Source organism: Trichoderma gamsii, assembly GCF_001481775.2.
Source record: "Trichoderma gamsii strain T6085 chromosome Unknown Scaffold_19.2, whole genome shotgun sequence".
Taxonomy (NCBI): Eukaryota; Fungi; Ascomycota; class Sordariomycetes; order Hypocreales; family Hypocreaceae; genus Trichoderma; species Trichoderma gamsii.
The window spans coordinates 356,079-375,375 of NW_020171356.1; the positions used below are offsets into that span (position 1 = coordinate 356,079).

The window sequence follows — 19,297 nt, forward strand, 5'->3', positions numbered from 1 at the left end:
TGCTCTTTGCTGCTGAGTTCTGCTAAAGGCGACGCCGATGGATATCCGATTTCTTCAATGACCCTCAAGATTCAGGTATCGTTCGAGCCGCCATTTTACGCTGGAAAGGATATCATTGGAGCACAGCATGTCAGGATTCGGGTGGACGATTCGCTGGGCGGCCATGAATTCCGTTGGCCCATATATACGAGTCTACGTTCGTCCGTTTGAAAGCCGCGAACTCTTCTTTGCTTCTGAATGTTTTGCTAACTCAGTAGACAACTAGATGATTCATGTGCTGATGAAGTGTTAGCCCGAGACAGATTACGCCGGATGAAATCGACAGAGACATGCAGCTTGGCCTTGGATCGCCTATCTCAATGCCTCAACAATCACAGCGAGTGTCTTAAGCCGGTCCAAAATAGATTGCTTCCCACTCGTGTCATTGATTGCACAGACCCGGAACGGCCGAAATTGTATCTCACGGGCGGCAGTACTCTAGGATCTTATGTTGCGCTCAGTTATGTATGGGGCGAGGATCAGCCAAATAAAACAAGAGAATGCAATTTGGGTCAATATAGCCAGGCCATTGAGGCTCATCTGCTTCCCCAGACAGCTCGGGATGCAATTTGGGTGACAAACACATTCGGAGAAAGATATCTCTGGATCGACGCATTCTGCATCATCCAAGACTCTACAGAGGACAAGCGCCGGGAAATAGCCAAGATTCCGACAATATTTGCTGATGCTTCATTCACTATCATCGCTGCGCGGTCGTTCAAAGCAAGCCAGGGTTTCCTTCACGACTGCCCGCCGCCATCAGTCCTTGTATATCGTCTGCCTTTCCCATGCAGAGATTACCGCGGTTCGTTTGGTACCATGTACGTGGAACAAGACAAGAACAGTGACTACGATGCCAGCGTCGAGATTGATGATCCTGTACATAAACGAGCTTGGTGCCTTGAGGAACGTCTCCTCTCTCCGCGCGCATTTGCGTATACCTCCAGCACTCTTCGATACTACTGTCAGATGAGTCGTATCAACGTCGGTAACGCCGTACGGCAGTTGGATGGCCAAACGACCCGGCGCCTTAACATAGATTGGAAGCCCCAGGTAGATGAAAGACTCTACGATCCAATAACTGAACCAGAGTTAGACCACAACAGGCGCACGAGGCTATGGGATAACATCTTACACAATTACAGCGGCCGGACAGTTACACACTTTGAAGACAAACTCATTGCGCTCGCAGGCGTAGCAAGTCGCTTTAGCGTCCGGTGGGAAAAGGGAGAGTACTTGGCAGGTCTGTGGATGAATAGCCTACCGCACGATCTTTTGTGGCGTGTAGACTATAACGCCCGGTTACCGCGACCGAGAGGATTCAGGGCACCATCATGGTCGTGGGCATCGGTAGACAGTACTGTTGAAGCTACAAAGTCTCATCCGCGTGAGACGCTTTTGTATGAACTGAAGGACTGCGAAGTGAAGCTTGCATCTGACTTGCTTCCTTTCGGCGCAGTGACATCGGCATGCTTGAGAATGCGTGCACGTTTGGTACAAGCCATATGGCGCGACGACAGTCTTTATGTGCGCCCGCCTCGAGTTGATTCGTCATTCTCTCGGGCGACTGGCAGTGGCAAGCAGCAAGAAGCTGAGCCAAAGGTCTACCGCGCGTGGTTGGATACGACGGAAGTGTGTAACAGAAGCGTCTGGGCGTTACTCATTTGCTGGCGATCAAAGGCTGCAGAGTTGGCAGGGCTGATTGTAGAGCCAGGTGAAGCTCCAGGAGAGTACATGCGGGTGGGTTGCTTCCAAGATTATCCTCGATGGATGTCAACAGACAGCTTTCAAGATCTCAGCCTACATGATATAACATTCGTTTAGTTGGGTGGCTCAAAACTATTAACGATGCACGTAGAAGATGGATTCCACTTTCTTCTCTGCCCGCAAGCTGAGCAACCTCTGTATTCTAGAAAGGAGTATCCACGGCTCATCTACATGTACTCATAACGAATAGAATGGCGGCGCTCTATGTAGCTCTCTCATTCGATCTCTAAGCAAGCATTCTCTGTCAAATGCAAATACATGGCTTAGGTAGTCACATTTGAACATTTGAACAGGGTATCCCTCTCTGAAGTAAATTGACTTCCAAAACTTCAGTATGCCTCTTTGCCCAATGGATAAAGCCTTGGCCAATCCGGCTGGCATGTACATATGCGTACTTGGGCACCAACCCCGCTTCGCCCAAGTAATGATTTGTACACTTTACTTGGTGTAACGTATAATTCATGGTGCGGTATACATAGTTCTATCTCCATTGGGAGCAAATATATGGCAAACTTTTTTGTTTCTTAAGAGCAAAATAGTCCAATATCTATCACTCGCTGTCTCATTAGATATAAGTCGCTTCACGCACTACAGTAAGATGTCGAGCTTACAGTCGATGGCCGAAAAGATCATATGCGAGACTACCTTGGACGCCCTCTCGGAAAGCCGATGCTTAGACATCACCGAATCTGGCACGCCTTGCAGATACAGACTCGTTGACTGCAAAGACCTTGTCAATGCCCAAAAGCTGATAATCTACGAATACAGCGAGTTCCCTCAAGTCCGCTACGCGGCCGTGTCTTATGTCTGGCGAGGCAACACTCCAGACGCGGATTTCGATGGGCTTGCATTCAATACGCCCATCCCACAGGCTGATGGCGCCGAACCAGGAGATCCCATCGGCCTTGGGGTCTTACATGAAGCCTGCGTGGCCTCCATGGCTTGCGGAGCGACACACCTCTGGCTTGATCGTCTCTGCATTATGCAGATGAGCGAGGAAGATAAAAAGTGGCAAATCTCCCACATGTTTAAGATGTATCAGAGTTGTCACGTTTGTATCGTCGCTCCGGGAGGCATACAGTGCCTCGTGCGTCTTGACGAAGAGACTCAATGGATCCATCGCGGCTGGACGCTGCAAGAGGCAGTGGCGCCTCCGCGAGTGGTTGTAATATTCTCTTGGACGCTGGGCCCGCGCCGAGTAGTTGCGGGCGAAATTCATGGAGAAATTCAAGAGGTCACTCCCTTGAAATCGGCCATGATGTCTCTGTCACTCATTGTCAATGCCTGCACTACCGGCAGCTTGAAGGTGGAGAAAGGTGACCATTTCCTCTTGCTGGAAGTCAAGCTGTTCAGTTCGCATCCTGCGGACAGGTCATACAATGACTTCCCATTCTGGAGACAGACGCGTAGAGTGTTATCACCCAACGTTGGTGCCCTTGCCCGCATCATGTCACCAGAGTTTGACCAAGACATAAAGGACCATTCTATCTGGCAGAGCGCGCTCATGCGCACCTCCTCTCGGCCTGTCGATATGGTGTTTAGCATCATGGGGCTTTTTGGCGTTACATTGAGTACCGGCCAATTTGGTAAACATGATCGAGTCAAGGCTACAATCGCATTGGCTCGAGCAATCATGGACAAGGGCGGGCGGGCAACCTGGCTTGCGGCCGCATTCCGTATTCCGCCATCACGGGAGATTTCTACCTTTCCCGTGTTTCCTCTCACATCCGTCTCTGGCAAGGCGCTGATTAGAGTGGCCAAAGGGCTACAGGAAGTCTCGTCAATCATGGAGAATGAGTATCCTGTGGCAGATGCGCTGGTTCCAATGCCCAGAGGCTCGATGGATTGTGAAGGGTATATAATGTTCACTGCAAAGGCTATTCGCCTTCAATCTCTGCAGGCGGAGCCAGTGTTGACTCCTTCAGATTCTGAAGACGCAGAGCCAACTCATGTGAGAGCTATTGACGAGTCATGGTGGAAGATCCAGGAGATTGTCGGTAGCGTGCAGGGAAAAGCCTTTGCAGTCCTTGTCGGCTTTTTTGTTGGTTTCTATCCCGGAGGCACACCCGCACATGATGCGAAGAACATCCGAGCCATGATTGTTGAAGAGCACGCTCAGCAGAAGTTCCACGTGCGGTCCTATCTGATGCTCAGCCAAAAGGGGAGGGCTTGGGTTCGAACTTGGCCGGAGCTGGAATTCACCGTTGGGGGTTCTACAAACAATACAAGAGAGGCTGTTGAAAATTCTGAAGTGAAGCCGCCAGTTATCTCCTCCTCCCAAGAGCAGTATCTCAACAACCCTGGCAGTCAATACAATAAAGTCATTCTATTAGAGGATCAAGTCATTCGTCGCGCTCGATGGGCTGCTCCACAGAAAGCGTTGGAAAACTGGGAGAAGGAAGCAGGGCTTGAACAAAAGGATGGATAGATAGCAGATGTTGAACATTATGCTAGATATACGTTATTTGTTGACGAGGGTAATCACCCCACGCCTATTCAAGAATCACATAAAAATGAGAAATACTAGTGGTTGATTGCATGCTTTCAGGAGTTGGCATCAGCTACGGAGAGAATGGGCCCAGAAGCCAGCGCGGTTGTTCGAGTAGACTGACGCCAAGACTCATTGGAAGTAAGTGCTAAGTTAGAAGAAACCTTACAATTCACGTGTAGTAGCAGGAGATTGAAGAGCTTTGTTGCTACAGCCTTCAATCCATGGACTGTGTTTAAAAGCAACACAGATGCCTGAACGACGTGTCTTATAGAGGCCAATGAGAAACGCCGCATATATATCAGGAGACAGTGAAAGAGTAGTAATAGTATATGCCTTAGGTGCATCATCGACTGCATTGCTGCCATGTTGCCCACTCTTTTTATGCTGGGCTGACGTGCCTTGCATGCTGGCTGATCTTGTGCTGAGTTGCGGGCGGATGGCAACATCCGCAATGTTGAGCTGTTAGGTACCGAAAGTAAATAATTGGTGGGCGTAATAAGGCCCGTGTGGGCTAGTTCATAGCATTATCCATGCCATATTAATGCGTGAGAGGATGTTGATACTACTACCAAATGTCAATTATCAGGCTATTACTTGCTCCCGTTCCTACCATTCATCACCTACTGACTGCTCTGTTTCTCGTTCACATACCAAACCTTGCCTATCGGGCGTGCTACTTAACAGACGGACACTGCTGGTATCTACCGTTTCATCATGGATACCAACATCAAAAGTCTAGTATGCGACTACTGTTGGTCTACTCTCTTTTCTGTCGATGGTTTCAAAACCGCTTGGGAGTCCAGCTCCTCGACCGATATGGAGTCAAATCCGGGCTACACATATACCACTGCTACATGGCAGGAGATGGAGCGGTCCGCCAACTTCCTGTGTGGTTGGTGCGAACTTCTCCAAGAAGAAATCACTCATTACTACCATATAACGCAATCCAAGAGAGATTCACGGGGAGCCATAACTGAGGAAGCGGGAACTCCGCCTGCCAATGCCAGATTTTGCTTCACGATCCGCTTCGGGAAGCATAACTCACCAGCGTCGCCTTTGTGCGTTCAAATCTCTATAGGAGATTTCCGATGCATTTCTCCAATAGTCTATACGACAACTGGAAACCCCGCTGCCGAGTTTATCAAAGAGCGCGGGGTTTTGGAAGATCAAGATTCCCCCGAAGCTTACTCTTTGGCGTTGCAATGCATCCGAGAATGCGAAAAGAACCATCCTCGGTGTCTACCTCCAAAGGCCGAGCGCCTCCCGACTCGCGTCATTGATTGTGCCGAGCCTGCAAGACCACGTCTTCTTATAACTCAAGATGCGCCGCCTGACCATTATGTGGCCTTGAGCTATGTTTGGGGCGAAGCGCAGCCGCACCGCACGACAAAAGCCACGCTTGGTTCATACACTGAGAGCATTGATACCAAGTACATCCCCAAGGCCATTCGTGATGCGATTAAAGTCACTCAATCCCTTGGCCTGCAGTACCTTTGGGTTGATGCTTACTGCATTATCCAAGACTCTAGTGAAGACAAAGCAAACGAAATTAGTTGCATCCGATCCATCTTCCGGAACGCCTATGTCACCATCATCGCCGCCAATGCTGGCAAAGTCAGCAAGGGCTTCCTCAACCCCTGTTGCATATACAACTCTCCCTGTGAGCTCCCATTCCGCTGCCCAGACGGTAATATTGGAACCATGAACGTGCAGAATTTTGAATTTGGTCCAAAAGAGCCAGTCAACAAAAGAGCATGGTGTCTTGAAGAAAGGGTTTTGTCTGCTCGGGCGCTCTGGTATTGCAATCATACCCTTCAATATGAGTGCCAGACGGGCCACAAGAATGTCGGCGGTAACCAGAACATGGCCGATGGTCAGGACGGACTCCCACGACTTCCAGACCGTATCTTTACGCCCAAACTTCATGGTCTGCCCCAGATCTCTGCCACGGAAGCAGAGAAGGAAGTTGCCACAGCGTGGCGAAATATCCTGGGCCTCTACTCGAAGCGCACGCTGACAGAGCCACGCGATCGACTTGTGGCTCTCTCAGGCGTTGTGGGGTATTTTGCGGATTTCTGGTTGAATTCCAGATATCTCGCTGGGCTATGGGAGCATCAGCTTCCAGGTTGTCTCCTATGGTATATCACCAATGCTGCTGTGAGGCCATTCAAATACAGAGCTCCGTCGTGGTCTTGGGCAGCGGTGGATGGCCCTGTTACCTCTCATTTAGGTGGGAATGCATCTCAGATATGCAGTGTTGTACGCTGCCATGTGGTGCCAAAGCGAGACATTAACATCAACGGGGAAGTCATCTCAGGTGTCTTAGTTCTGGATGTGATGCTTCATTTGGTCGTCTGGGATCCAGTTGAAGGGGAGATGTTTGACGTTGCGGGCGGATCAGTGGGAATTTCCGATGAATCGCGCTCGGAACGGGGTGAAATTGGCTACGCGCAACGCGATGCAATTGAACAGGTTTCCATGGCCACAAGCGAGGTTTATGCTGCTATAATAATCGATAATACCAATACTTTTCTAGGAATTATATTAGTACCGGTGGCGACAGAGAACAACGTCCCTCGGGCTGATGCCTTGGCATCCTGTTCCACATATCGTCGTGTTGGGTGGTTCACAGCGCCTTTTGTCAATAGAGACATCTGGTTGAGCACGCCTCGTATGCGTGTACAGGTTGTGTGATTACTTTACTTGCTACACATGATGTATCAGTCAAAGGTTACTACGAGGATGACTGTCCGGGCTTTGGCTCCAATCCCAGCGATTCTCCCACGGCAAATGGGAGGGCATTTACGGGGTATTTTCAGTTCTGCACATAATAACCGGCGGCGACATTTATCCGAAAGGCAATGAGGATTCGCTTTATAAGCCGTGAATGAACATGTGCATTTCCTTATCTTGACATGAATGGTGATTTCCGTATCGATTTACGGAATGTGGTTCCGTAATCGGATGTTGTGTCTGGGTAAGGCTTGGACAGCTGGATGGGGTAAGAAATGGTGAAAGGGAGAGAGAAGCTAGGATTTAGAGTTTAGCGATTTGATGTTTAGCTGGTGTCGGCTACTGCTAAAGTAGGTAGCGTGAAGTTGAAGTTGAAGTTGAAAGTTGTTAGCCTTAGATTGGAACTTGGTGGACTCGGACTAAACGCGCGTAAGCAGCTTGGATGAGGACGCTTTTTTCTTTTGCGGAGCTTTAACAGAAATTCACGACGAATTGGGCGGCTTAGTACGCAGCATTGCTCTAGACAGAAGGGAAAAGCAGCTTGATATTTCTACTTGGGCAAAAGCTGCTTCGTTATGTATATACATGCGTCTTTGGCCTTGACTGGTGGGGCGAAACGAGGAATACGTGCTGACAGAAACGTGGACAGTCGTCGTACGTTGTTGGCTGGCTATGTACCTGCAGGCTACATGCACCCGATGAGCAGATTGCGTACACCGTGATGCGTACACCGACTTGCGTAGACGTGAAGGAAGCTGTAGCTAGCTAGTTGAGCTCAGCTGTTGGGCACATGGATAGCTCATGTTTCTATCAAGGTGCGACGCTTAGGTAGATTTGGGTGCGGGCGAGCTAGGGCCACGAGTCGCGAGGTGCTTATGTGAGAAAAGGGACCTGTCCATCTTGTCTTGCTCTCAAGCAAATGTGTGGCTGGAGTCAGTCAGATGGGCTTTTGGTTTCATGGCCGCTTTGTCTAAAGATTGAAGCGCTGCTCGGCCATCTTCCTTGCGTTGTTGAAGTGGTATATTCGGTTTATAGGCAGCCCGGCTAACGGCACTTGGGGTATGACAAATGGGAGCCGAAGGACCTGGATCAACGGCATTTTGGTCGGCTTGCCGTCATCGATCGCCGCTGTCACTTACAAACGGCTGCCGCACCCGGCACAGCGACGCCAATACTATGTATTGACATGTTATAAGTCGGAGTCGGCCATGGATTGAGAGGGCTGCGGTGCTGCGGTGCTGCGGCTGAGGGAGCGCGGCTTCGGCTTCGGCTCACCCACAATTTATTGCTCGTCTCCGCTAGCACCAAGTGAGCAAGACGATGTATCTTACAGCACCCTCTTAGTTGGCAAAAGCTGCCTATCCCGCTTCTCCACAGGGCAAGCCACGATTTTACACAGCGCTATAGCTTGACACTACCGGTTGAGTCATATCGCCGGCTTTCAAGGCTTCAAGGGGAGAGGCGTCCAATCGCATGGCGGCGGGTGTAGAGCTGGGGGGGTTATGCTTTTACTTCTGCCAGTGACCAACTGACTTGAACACGCGCGGACGCAAAGTTTGTGACGTGCTTGCGCCGTTTTAGAAATGGGCGTTTTAAGGCTTGATTGTTGTGTTGCTGTATTGGGTAGTCGTCTCTAGTGCGGAATCCTTTGCTTTCCTGCCGGGTCTCGTTTTCCTCGGGTTTGATGAGGAGGTTGATTGGGGGTTTCTTTTATTTAGAGGTGGTTGTCGCCTTGCTTTTTGGGAATTCCCTTTCTTGGCATACATCTATGATCTATCTACATTAAGAAAAATTTACTATTGTTATTCGTTTTTGAAAGCAAAGCTTAGGACTCTGTCATAATATACTATTGTGTCCTGCTTCCTTTTTTTTTTGGATACTGCCTGCACGCCTATATTGCATTGGGTGACTAGAATGGAAGACAGTACATGTATACACCATACAGGTTGATACACTAATACATTGTCAAGGTAAAGATTGTTCCAAGCTACCATGATTATACATGATGCACAATACATACATCTCCCATCACTATTTGCCTATGCTAACAAGTAGCTTTTACACAGATGAGCATTACAATACGCATGGGTCTCGAGCCTAATCCGGATCTTCCAAAGGGTCCTCCCCGTCCAAGTCCAAGTCCCATTTCTAGTGCTACACCCACAGCTACCGATATCATATCCAGCATCACTAGAAGCATGGCGACATCAACATCAACGTCTTCTCCAACGCCCACCAGCAAGAGTAACGGATTCGCAGACATTGCTGAGGGCGGCAACAGCGGGGAGAAGATCCTGCGAGGATTCTTCATCGGCATGGCCATTGGCATCGTACTGAGCTTTGTGCTGTGCTGCTGGCTGCCCTGCCTCAGAAAGAGTCGAAGGACGAGACTGCAGAGGAGGAACGACAACATCCGCCGCAGACTCGTTATACTCGAGGACGAGGCCTGGGTGAACCAGAACTGGCCGCAGAGGAGACCGTGGGAGGTTGGCCAGGATGAGAGAGGAAGTTATGAGAGCCACGAGCATGAGCAAGTGAGCCACGAGGAGGTTTGAAGATGAGGAATTTGTTCCAATATTTGGAACAACGACTTGCATTTTTTTCTATTCATTTTTACTTTTTGCTGTATTTGGAAAGCGGGTACACTTACACGGCGTTGGATGACGATAAAGCAAGGATATCCGGGGACTTGTTTGACAAGGGAAATAAACTGGGATAACGCGTGTTATGGGATGGAGTTTTCAGGCGTTTTTGCTTATGGGAACGATGGATCGACATGTTCTTCTTGTTGGGCTTGGCTTGCGAGGGTATCAGGTCGTCAGAGCTGACGAGTTTAATGAGGATAGGCACGGGCTGAGATGCTTACGAATGGAATGAGAATTACATGAACAACAATCAAATAATAAGAATATTTTATAACTAGCATCTTAAGTGATGGAACGAAGCAAGCATCGCGGTGTGCCTTTCTAATGATAGCAGCCCATAAGTGAAAAAAGGCAGACTTCACGATGCAAGTCCAAGGTAGTACGTACCGGCTCTCGCTGTTTCAATGGCAGCTCAGCCACCCTCAACTGGTAGGGCGCGTCAGAACAGCAGCCGCGCAGCCAATTGGCGGCACGCAAGAGCATCGCGCGGCTGTGGCGCAGCAAGCGTGGCTGCCACGAGCAATGACGTTGGCGGGGAGCCACAGTCGTGCGTAAGTAGAGCTGCGATCAACTGAATCCTTGGCTTTGCTGCAGGCATATTTTGGGCTCACTCAATCGCAGCTCTGCTTTTATCTAGTTGTTGATTCCATCTGCTGATTGATTCCATTGGCGTTTTGAGCAGCGACTGAGCTTGGCGCTACTGCAGGAAATCCTCAGCATCCTTCCCCCTCTACTGGAAACATTTGTGTCTCAGCTTGGTGTGACCTCGTTTTATAGGCGCCCGCGTCAAAGCCAAGCCTTGGGTTGGAGCGAGATGACCAGCTGAATTCCGGGCCGCTGGACTCTCCATTTTAACTCACTTAGACCTCTCTTCTTATCACCTCATCGTCTCCAAATTCCAATATACTCTGAACTGGTTACGGCTTCCCACACGCCATGCTCGACGACAGCTTCCCGACGTACCGCCTGGCCTCCACCAAGGAAGATCCGCTGCAGACGACGCTCTTCTACACCTACAACGGCTCGGATCCCTCCCGCGCCTACACCCTCCAGAGACCCGCGCCCTCGTCCTCGGCCAACCAGTATGCCGTCGCCCTCTTCGACGCCCAGCACCAGTCCGTCATCTACGGCGAGGTGCTGGTGAAGCCCGAGATGCAGCAGCCCAGCCTCTCGGCCGCCGAGCTCCGCAACCAGAGCGGCTCTCCGCCCAACGTGCCCATCACGCCAGACTCCTTCTCCGTGCTGCTGTACAACCCGGACCAGAGCATCGCCGTCAATCGCAACGCCGGCGGCTGGAACCGCACTGACTCGTGGGGCTTTGAGATCCCCGAGCGCACCTTTAAGCTGCCGAGTGCGAGCAAGCTGGACCAGGAGACGGGCAGCAACGAGGTGTCGGACCTGTCGCCCAAGATTCTGTTCCACTGGAAGCGGGATGGACGGCTGAACAAGGACATGACGTGCTACATGTCGGGCAAGAGCGTGGGCGGCAAGAAGAGCAAGGAGCCGGACATCACGGTGGCCATGTATCGCAGCGAGAAGCAGGGCGATGCGCTGAGCATCTACGAGCCCAACATGGCGCGCGTCGAGGTCGAGGACCGCAAGGGCCTGGAAGTTGTGCTGCTACTGAGCGCGGTTGTCGTCCGAGACTTGCACTTTGCGCCTCGGCAGAATCCCTTCAACATCGCCAGCGTGGGCATGGCTCCGGCGGCTGGTGCAAGGAGAGGCTCACGGCCTTTGGCACCGCCGCCCAGCGACCCAACGCTTGTGTCGGGCGCATTGGGTAACGTTCCACCCCCGGCGAGACCGCCGCCGAACAGTAGTGCGGCGAAGCAGGCCGAGATTGCAGCAGAGACGCGGCGGCTACAGGCAATGGTGGCCGAGGAAGAGCGACAGCGTCGGGAGCGCCTTGTGCGACAAGAGGAGGAACAGACGAGGCGGATGCTGCAGCGGGAGCAGGAAGAAGAGGCGCAACGGCGGCGGCGGCAAGCCGAGGTCGACGCCGAGACGGAGCGTCTGCGTCGAGAGTACGGCGTGCAGGGCCAATGGCCGCCGCCGCAGCCCTCTTCCTCACAGCGGCCCTCTGAAGCGACAAACGCAGGGGCGACGATGTCTGGAGCGTTGGGAGCGTTGGGCACTCGCTTGTATGGCCCGCCTGTCGTCAACAATCTCCAGCCTCCACCGCCGCCGCGACCGAGCAGCGCAGGGCCGGGACCATCTACACAGGCACAGCAGCCGCAGAGAAATGGCCGCAATAAGCTGTCTCCGCCAGTGCCCGGGGGGTCTTCGGGGCCTTATGCTGGGCCGTCGGGTGCGCGGGCGAGTGCGCTGAGTTTCTTTGGAGGGGGGAAGAGTGATGAGGAGAAGAGGAAGAAGATGAAGAAGAAGCAGAGCGTGCATTTCTAGGTGTATGGGATTGTCTTTTTCTCTTTCTTTCTATAAAATGGCGTTGGAGTAGAGAGGAGCATACGAATTGCTTGTCATTATACCGGAAATATGATTATGAGATAGATTTTGGGGAGCATCATTCACGATTGTGCTTTTTTTTTTTTTTTTTTCATGAGGATTTATAGCATTTCACATAAGCATCAGAAACAAGTATTACGGAATGAGAATTTGTGTGATTATTAAATGGTTTGAAGTAGATATCTAAACCGATCTTTTCATCTCTCCCGTATCCTCCTCTGCCTTAGATGCCCATAAGCATCCCTTTGATATCCCTTCTCCCGGCGTAATAAAAAAGGTATCCTTGCGAATCGAATCAAATGGGTATATGATGTATAAGGATTGTAAATCAAAAACTTTTTTGTGTGTGCTCCCAGCCTCTAAATTCCCATGCCCAAGAAATCAAAAAACTTTTATGTGTGTATGTTTCTTCTTAACGAAAGTAAGAAAGCATATTTGTGGTCGTCAAATCGTTTCAAAAGTTGGCGTTTTGAAGGTTCAAGCGTTTTGTTTTTCTTAGTGGATAATGGGGCGAATCTGCTGGTAGTGCAGAGAGTGGTCCTTTGTCTGGGTGACGCTGCCAATGGTCTTGGACGGCTTGGAAGAAGGGAAGAAGCTGAGCCTCTTCTTCTTCTTCTCGACCGAGGCGATGGAGCGGTTGTCCGGGGTGGGAGCCGCGGAGGAGGTTGCTGAGGAAGTAGGGGAGAAGATCTTGGGGTGGTTTTTGCCGGTGCTCAGGTGAGCGCGGATGTAGACGAGGTCGTCGATGAACATTTTGGTGGTTTGTTTGGTTTGAAGTGGAAGAAGAGTAGTAGATGATGTTTGTGTGTGTGTGTAAGTGAAGCTCTTGTGTGAGGCTTTGTTTGTTTTGTGATTGAAGCGTGTTGATGCTGATGATGCTAGTGATATTTCTCTTTCAAAAGCATCTTCCACCAGCTCCTTATATATCAATTCCACCACGACTCCATTGGTACGTACTTTTCACGATGCCGCGACTTTCCATCCTCATCCCCTTAGTTGGCCCCTTACGTATACCTACAAGGCTACAACAAAATTTTCTTTCCATACACAAAAACATGTTTTTTCTTGCACGAACACGGCGGATCCGTCCGTAAAACGAGGGTATCCACCGCTCTCTTTCTGAGTGCCGGTGACCCACAACCCGATCGTAGTCACAAGGAAAGCTCCTTTTTTAGAAAAAGCCCATGACACTATTGCAGGTTTTTTTTTCTTGCCTGTGATTCGAAAAAGTGGGTTTAGGGAAGAGGTGTGGCTCAGCTTTTCGTTGGTTCCTGAGTCAGCCCGGAGAATATTGGCTAAAAGAGATTTTTTTCCTCAGGTACCTTACCAGCCTGAGGTACGTACCACGGTAAACCGCGGGTTAAGCTCGCTCGGGCCGAAAGACAGGGATTCTGTAATTGAAGACTGAATTTTTTCAGTGATGGATGTGGCTTGATGAGACGTTGGTTTGCTGGAGTGTGACAAGGGTTGGGCTGGTGATTGGCTGTGACAGGGGCTGTTTTGCTTTTGTTTACGTGTACGTGTATAGGTAGGTATGTATAGCAGCCTGAATGTGTTGGAAGCTGAAGCTGCAGCTGCAGAAGTGGATGGAAGCGGGAAGCGGGAAGCGGTACCTGATCGGGCCATCGGCGTAGGCGATGACTGGGCGATGGTTCGGCATGACTGTAGGCGATGCGAGCAGCTTCTACGGATTACTCGCTGATTCCAGGCAGCTGCATGCACTATGACTGATCTCTGAGTAGAGCTTGCAAACACCGTGAATAGCTTCACTTTGCAAATCACAAGTGAATACGTACTTACACGGTGGATATCTCCTGGTATCCTCATCTCCCCGTACACGTATTCATGACAAAGGCTCATCTCCACAGCATCACAGCAATTTTTTCCTTCTTCTTCAGAAAATGCCCCCTATCCCCTTTTTCTCTCGCTCCCGCCCGCCCCTCCAAAATGCGTGGCAGCCCTATGAATTTTTTTTTTCTTAGAGTCACGAACCTCTTTCTGTGCCGTGAGACCCGCCTGGCCGGGATCCGCATTAGCTTAGGTACGGTACTTGTCCACTTTTTCTCTTATTGTGGCTTGAAATTATTTGCTGCCCGTAGTGGATATCACATCTTTTATAACATAACAGGGCTGAAAAAAGTTGCAAGAGATGAGAAAGAGTTGGCGAATGGTGGCGTGTAAGTGGACTCCGTGGCGAGACAATGGAGCTGCGCAGGGCTGGCATTGTGGTTCTTTGCCGTAATAATTACTACCTGGGCCTTGCTAGCTTGTGAATTTTATTATATAATTTTCCCAAGGGCGGTGGAATGACCTCGATTTTGGTTGCTTGGATGAGATTCAAGTGATACATGCAATTTTTTCCAGAGCTGCGGTCAGCTTCGGTTGCTAGGGGGGCGATGGATTCTTTTTTTTTTTTTTTGCTGGATGGATACGTTGCTACCCACGTGGATCGAACGTTTCGTCGTGATGATGCTGTTCATGTGGATACGGTTCGTGTGAGTTCTACGATGAAAGTAAAGGGGCGCATGAAGACTCGTGTTTGCGTCGAATGATGAAGCTGGTGTAAAACACATGATTGTCATGAGGGCTTGGCATTGATATTATTGTTTTTGCAACTCCGATGATAGCCGTTGCTTCTGCTTTTTTACTTACAACTTCGATTGTTACAATGAGTGTCTGACGAAGAAGATTGCTTCCGCTTCGTTACGTGTATGTGAGAGCCGAGTAGTATCGCATTGGGCGTCCATAGACACTCCCTCCCTCTACAAAGCGTGATGAACATGGAGCCAACTGATTGGGTATGAGCAACCTATAAGTATCCGTGGATACTGCAATCCCACATGTAGCCGCTGGTAATGACCATAATGGATACCTTCAAGACCAACCAGTCCCTCATAAACAGAGATCCACCCAAGCCCGGCATCCCATTCCGTGCCAATCGCCTACAATTCATTCTGATCCTCTCTTGGCATCAAGTCGAAGAGGAGCGCAATGCCAAGCGATCGATCGAGCCATCTGTAGAACATGAGCATCATCAAGAGCGTGTTGTCGTATGAACCAAGCTGATGGAGCTCCGGAGTCCTCGAGCAATCTTTGGCCCGCTCTTTGCCGGCAAGTCGAGACTCGTCGATTTGTCCACAGCAACAAGACTCCTTTGCTGCCCAATGGGTTGAAGTACGACAGGGGCCGGCCAAGCGATATTGGAAGAAGAGAAAGGAGAGATTTGTCTCCAAATAGCCCTCTCGAAAAAGCGGGCGGAATATCTCCTTTGAGGCACCCGTCTTCGTCAACATCAGCCCTCAAAGGAACGACATTCTCAAACTCGGCCTCTCCTGGTACTATCGATGAAAAAGACAAGACAGGCACCACAATGTAAGTAAGAAACAGACGCATGGATGCATGTCATCATAAATGTAAAAACTCGACATAGATCTAGGCAAGTCATTTCATACATCTCCCATAACCAAAAATAAGCCGGCTCTCAATAAACAAACGCCGCTCATGCAACGCCTCCCACCTCCCTCCCTTTCCGTCTCCAATGATCCATTTATACGTCCAAGATTCCCTACCTTGTTGGCTTCTCTACACGTCATTCTCGTAATGTCTTGTTCAAATTGATTCATAATATTTCCAATTTTTTTTCTGCTTATTTCCATGTTTGATGTTTTTTCAACTTCATTTCTCCTCTTCAACGTTTTCCAGTCTCAGGTCGTTGACGAGCATGTATCGGCTGAACCCGAGCCACAGGTAGCGGAACCAGACCATCTGGCTCTTATGCGCCGTGGTCATGGCGCTCAGCGCAGTGCCCAGGCTGGGCTCTGAGCCGATGAGGTTGTTGGCGTAAATGAGCTTCTCCGGACGCTCGGGGTCCTTGTTCGGGGTGAATAGTGATGAGGCAATGGTGGTGAAGAGGTCCAGGCCGCCAGAGTATTTGCGCAGCAGGCTGACGGTGTTGAGCGTGTAGACGTCGACGGGGCTCTTCCATTCGGGCTTGCCCTCAGTCAGGGCTTTCGCAAAGCCTCGCGCGCCGTGGTAGAGAGAGATGTGGTTGGGGTGGGACGATACGCCCTGGCCGTCAAAGGTAATGAGGGCGTCGATGTTGGCTGTGGGCTCGGAGACATTTTCGGCTCGCTGTTGCGCAAGCTGCGGCGCAAAGGCCTTTGTGAGCAGATTTGCGATCTTGGTCTCGTCCCAGTGCGTGGTCATGGAGTCGGGGAAGTCCTTGCTGTAATAGACGCCAATTGTGTCAGTGCCGTACTTGTTTCGCGCTGTAGAGGCTGGCGGTACTTACGGGTTGTCGACGACAAAGACGTCGGACTCGTCTCGAAGACCGAGGGCCAGGCCGCTCTGGATGAGCTCCTTCTTTCGCGTCTCGCCTAGTCCATCCGCGTTGCCTAGAAAAGCCCACGTCAGTCCAACATTCGAATGCGCACAAAGCCCTCTTCTCGGCATCATCTCGCCTGGCTTTCTGCTCTTCGTCACATGCATCGCGTGGCTAACAACGTGCCAATACTCCACAACCTTAAACACCCCACATGACATGATCATCCGGATCCTCCCCCTCTTCCTCCGCACAGAAAGCCATAGACATGGAGACGCCAGCAATTGGGCGCTTGCAGCGAAACAGACGGGCTCGCCATACCTGAGCTCAAGCAGAGAATCTTGACGTGATTGCCCGTATCGGGGCGTGCCAGGGCCAGCACGGTCGGCGCAAAGAACATGGCCTCATCGTCCGGGTGGGCAATCAGCAGACACACGCGCTTCTCCAGCAGCTCCGGGAAGCGGTTGCGCACAGCGTTGGCGGTGCAGATGTAGATGCACGGCACGGCGGCGGCAACCGAGGCGGCCAGCACCAGCAGCGCGTTGGAGTCGATGGGCAGGTCCTTGAAACCGAGGTCAAAGGGCAGGTTGAAGGGCAGGCTGAGGCTGGTGGGCATGGCGGCGGCGATGACGGAGAGAATCGATAGGACGATAAGCGAGGTTGCGGTTGAGGCCGAGGCTGAGGCTGAGGCTGAAGCTGCGGGAGACGAGCGCGTGTGTGGCCGCTGGGACAAACTGCCTCGAAGAATAAAGGACGAGCCGCGATTTGAAGTCGACGATGTTGCTCTGGTGGCTGTTGTTTGTGTTTTTGTTGGGGAAGTGGTACAAGTAACAAGCCGAGTGCCTTTTTTTCTGCGACGGGCGGGCTTTAAAATTGAAAAGGCGGGATGGACAAGTGGGGGAGAAGCCCGGAAAGCGCCTCTGCAGGCCGCCGTGCGCTGTGGCTCCAGGGCCTGGCTTTAGCTTTAGCGGGCAGACGGCCATTGGACAGCAGGGTGAAACGCGCCAGATTTGCTGCAAGGGATCGGGCTTGACGTCTGCAGCGGACGAGTAGGAGGCCGCGGCGAGGGATCACGCGGAGGGATGGAGGCGGCAGTTGGCAGGAAGATGCAAGGTGTAGCTGTGGAATGGAGCTGATTAGGCATCGTCTATCAATACTAGTATCAAATCAATACAGCCAGTATGTGTACAGCTGTTTATGCATCTGATCTTGTGCTACTCTAAATCGCAACTTACAGCTGTCGATAGCGCCACTGCCAGGGGCACCACCGATAGCATTATCGATAAAGCATCCCCCACTGACATGCCACTGCGGAGTCTCTGCTGTGGCCGCTGATTGGCCCCGCCGCAGCCTTCTTCGGCTGATGTCGACCGACCGGCCGATTTGATGTCATTTGTCAACTTTCCATTATTTTTCTTGAACTGAACACGAGACACGTATCTCACCATCGCCAGCAAACACCAGATACATTCACACTGCCACTCTTTGGCTCATTTCTTCTCAATTCACATAAAAAACAGTCATAAATATATCCAATTACTTCAACCGACGCAAAATGGTCAAGAATCGCAAAGAAAAGCCCCCCAAGGCCATCAAGCTCCGCCAGCCCGACCGCTCGGGTCCATCCGAACAAACACTCCTCCAGCTCGCCGACGAGCAGCAGCTCTTCAAAAAGGCCGCCAAGCGGGAAAGACAGCTTGCCGGGGACGAAAATGAAGACGAAGACGACGACGACGAAGAGGGAAAGATGTCACCCGGAGCGGAGCGCTTCCTCGAGGCGCTGCTATACACGACGACGCTGGCGACGCTGCACGTCACGTTTGACGTCTTGGTGATGAACCAGTACGGCACAGAGATTAAATGGGATCGAGTCATCCAAAACGCCGGCCGAGCGTTCCTGGGTAAGTCATCGTCTCTTGAAAGACAAACCATGTGTTAATTGTCATGTTGACAGCCTTCTTCATCCTCTTCTACGTCCTCCACCCCTCCGAACCAAACGCCATCCTCATCCCCGGCCTGCCGCGACGCTTCCAGCGGCCCCTCCGCCAGCTGCTCTTCTTCGCCATGAGCTGCACCGCCGGCTGCGCGCTCGTCTACACTACAAACTCTAGGGGCTACCTGTATAACATGAAGAGCGCGCCGCCGCTGGGGTGCATCTGGCTGTGGGCCGTGGTCGAGCTGGACCTGCTGTGGGCGGTGCCCAGTTTGGCCGTTACGGGCGTGTACATGTGGGTGAATGGGTATTCGATCAAATAAGCAAATCAATAATTTTTTTTTTTCGACAAGAAGAAATAGAAGAAAGATGTTTTGTCTTTCACCAGCCGTTTGTTAAAGCAAAAATCAAGCATTGTGTTTTTTCCGAGAGGAACAGCGAATAGAGAAAAGTTATATGGTTTTTTTTTATTTCATCTCGACATTTGCTATTCTCCGTAATCCGACTGCCACTCCTCAGTCGTCTCTTCATCGCCATCATCCGGCCTCACCAAAGTCCTTTCAAGCACCTTCATCCTCGCCTCCAAATCGCCCATCCGCGCCGAAATCATGCTCACCTGCAAAAACTGCACCCTCGCCGTCAGCGCCTCCCGCTGCCTCACCAGCTCCAGCGCCTTTGTCCTCACGCCCAACCACGACACCGCCACAGAGGGCCTCGTCGCTGTTCCCCCCGCTGCCCAGCGTCTCGGCAGAAGCGTCCACTCAGAAGCGCCCCTCAGCGCAGACTTGACTTCTATATCCGTCACGAGGTCCAGCAGCCTCTGCTCCAGATTCAGCAAATCGTCCATGACAAATTTGTACATTTGCTGCTGCTGCCTCTGCCGCCGTTGCTTGTGCCTGTGATGT

General features: G+C 51.2%; 7 protein-coding genes across 7 annotated transcripts; 4 read left to right on the top strand and 3 right to left on the bottom strand.

The window, feature by feature from the left end:
- Positions 1–57: 57 nt before the first annotated feature.
- TGAM01_v205908 (hypothetical protein) lies at positions 58–1,863 on the top strand (the record flags this gene model as incomplete). The annotated part of the gene is made up of 2 exons (XM_024549749.1): positions 58–196; positions 266–1,863. The coding sequence occupies 2 exons, from the start codon at positions 58–60 to the stop codon at positions 1,861–1,863; spliced, it is 1,737 nt and encodes a 578-aa protein (XP_024405508.1).
- A 3,148-nt stretch (positions 1,864–5,011) lies between these two features.
- On the top strand, positions 5,012–6,991 carry TGAM01_v205909 (hypothetical protein; the record flags this gene model as incomplete). The annotated part of the gene is made up of 1 exon (XM_018802998.1): positions 5,012–6,991. The coding sequence occupies one exon, from the start codon at positions 5,012–5,014 to the stop codon at positions 6,989–6,991; it is 1,980 nt and encodes a 659-aa protein (XP_018663764.1).
- Positions 6,992–9,243: 2,252 nt separating this feature from the next.
- On the bottom strand, positions 9,244–9,627 carry TGAM01_v205910 (hypothetical protein; the record flags this gene model as incomplete). The annotated part of the gene is made up of 1 exon (XM_018802997.1): positions 9,244–9,627. The coding sequence occupies one exon, from the start codon at positions 9,625–9,627 to the stop codon at positions 9,244–9,246; it is 384 nt and encodes a 127-aa protein (XP_018663763.1).
- Positions 9,628–10,611: 984 nt separating this feature from the next.
- Positions 10,612–12,078, top strand: TGAM01_v205911 (hypothetical protein; the record flags this gene model as incomplete). The annotated part of the gene is made up of 1 exon (XM_018802996.1): positions 10,612–12,078. One exon carries the CDS (start codon positions 10,612–10,614, stop codon positions 12,076–12,078), a length of 1,467 nt encoding a protein of 488 aa, XP_018663762.1.
- Positions 12,079–12,633: 555 nt separating this feature from the next.
- TGAM01_v205912 (hypothetical protein) lies at positions 12,634–12,891 on the bottom strand (the record flags this gene model as incomplete). The annotated part of the gene is made up of 1 exon (XM_018802995.1): positions 12,634–12,891. One exon carries the CDS (start codon positions 12,889–12,891, stop codon positions 12,634–12,636), a length of 258 nt encoding a protein of 85 aa, XP_018663761.1.
- Positions 12,892–16,425: 3,534 nt separating this feature from the next.
- On the bottom strand, positions 16,426–17,603 carry TGAM01_v205913 (N-acetylglucosaminyl-phosphatidylinositol de-N-acetylase; the record flags this gene model as incomplete). Its single annotated transcript, XM_024549750.1, has 3 exons — positions 16,426–16,532; positions 16,781–17,064; positions 17,461–17,603. 3 exons carry the CDS (start codon positions 17,601–17,603, stop codon positions 16,426–16,428), a joined length of 534 nt encoding a protein of 177 aa, XP_024405509.1.
- Positions 17,604–18,014: 411 nt separating this feature from the next.
- On the top strand, positions 18,015–18,715 carry TGAM01_v205914 (hypothetical protein; the record flags this gene model as incomplete). The annotated part of the gene is made up of 2 exons (XM_018802993.1): positions 18,015–18,360; positions 18,414–18,715. The coding sequence occupies 2 exons, from the start codon at positions 18,015–18,017 to the stop codon at positions 18,713–18,715; spliced, it is 648 nt and encodes a 215-aa protein (XP_018663759.1).
- Positions 18,716–19,297: the final 582 nt, after the last annotated feature.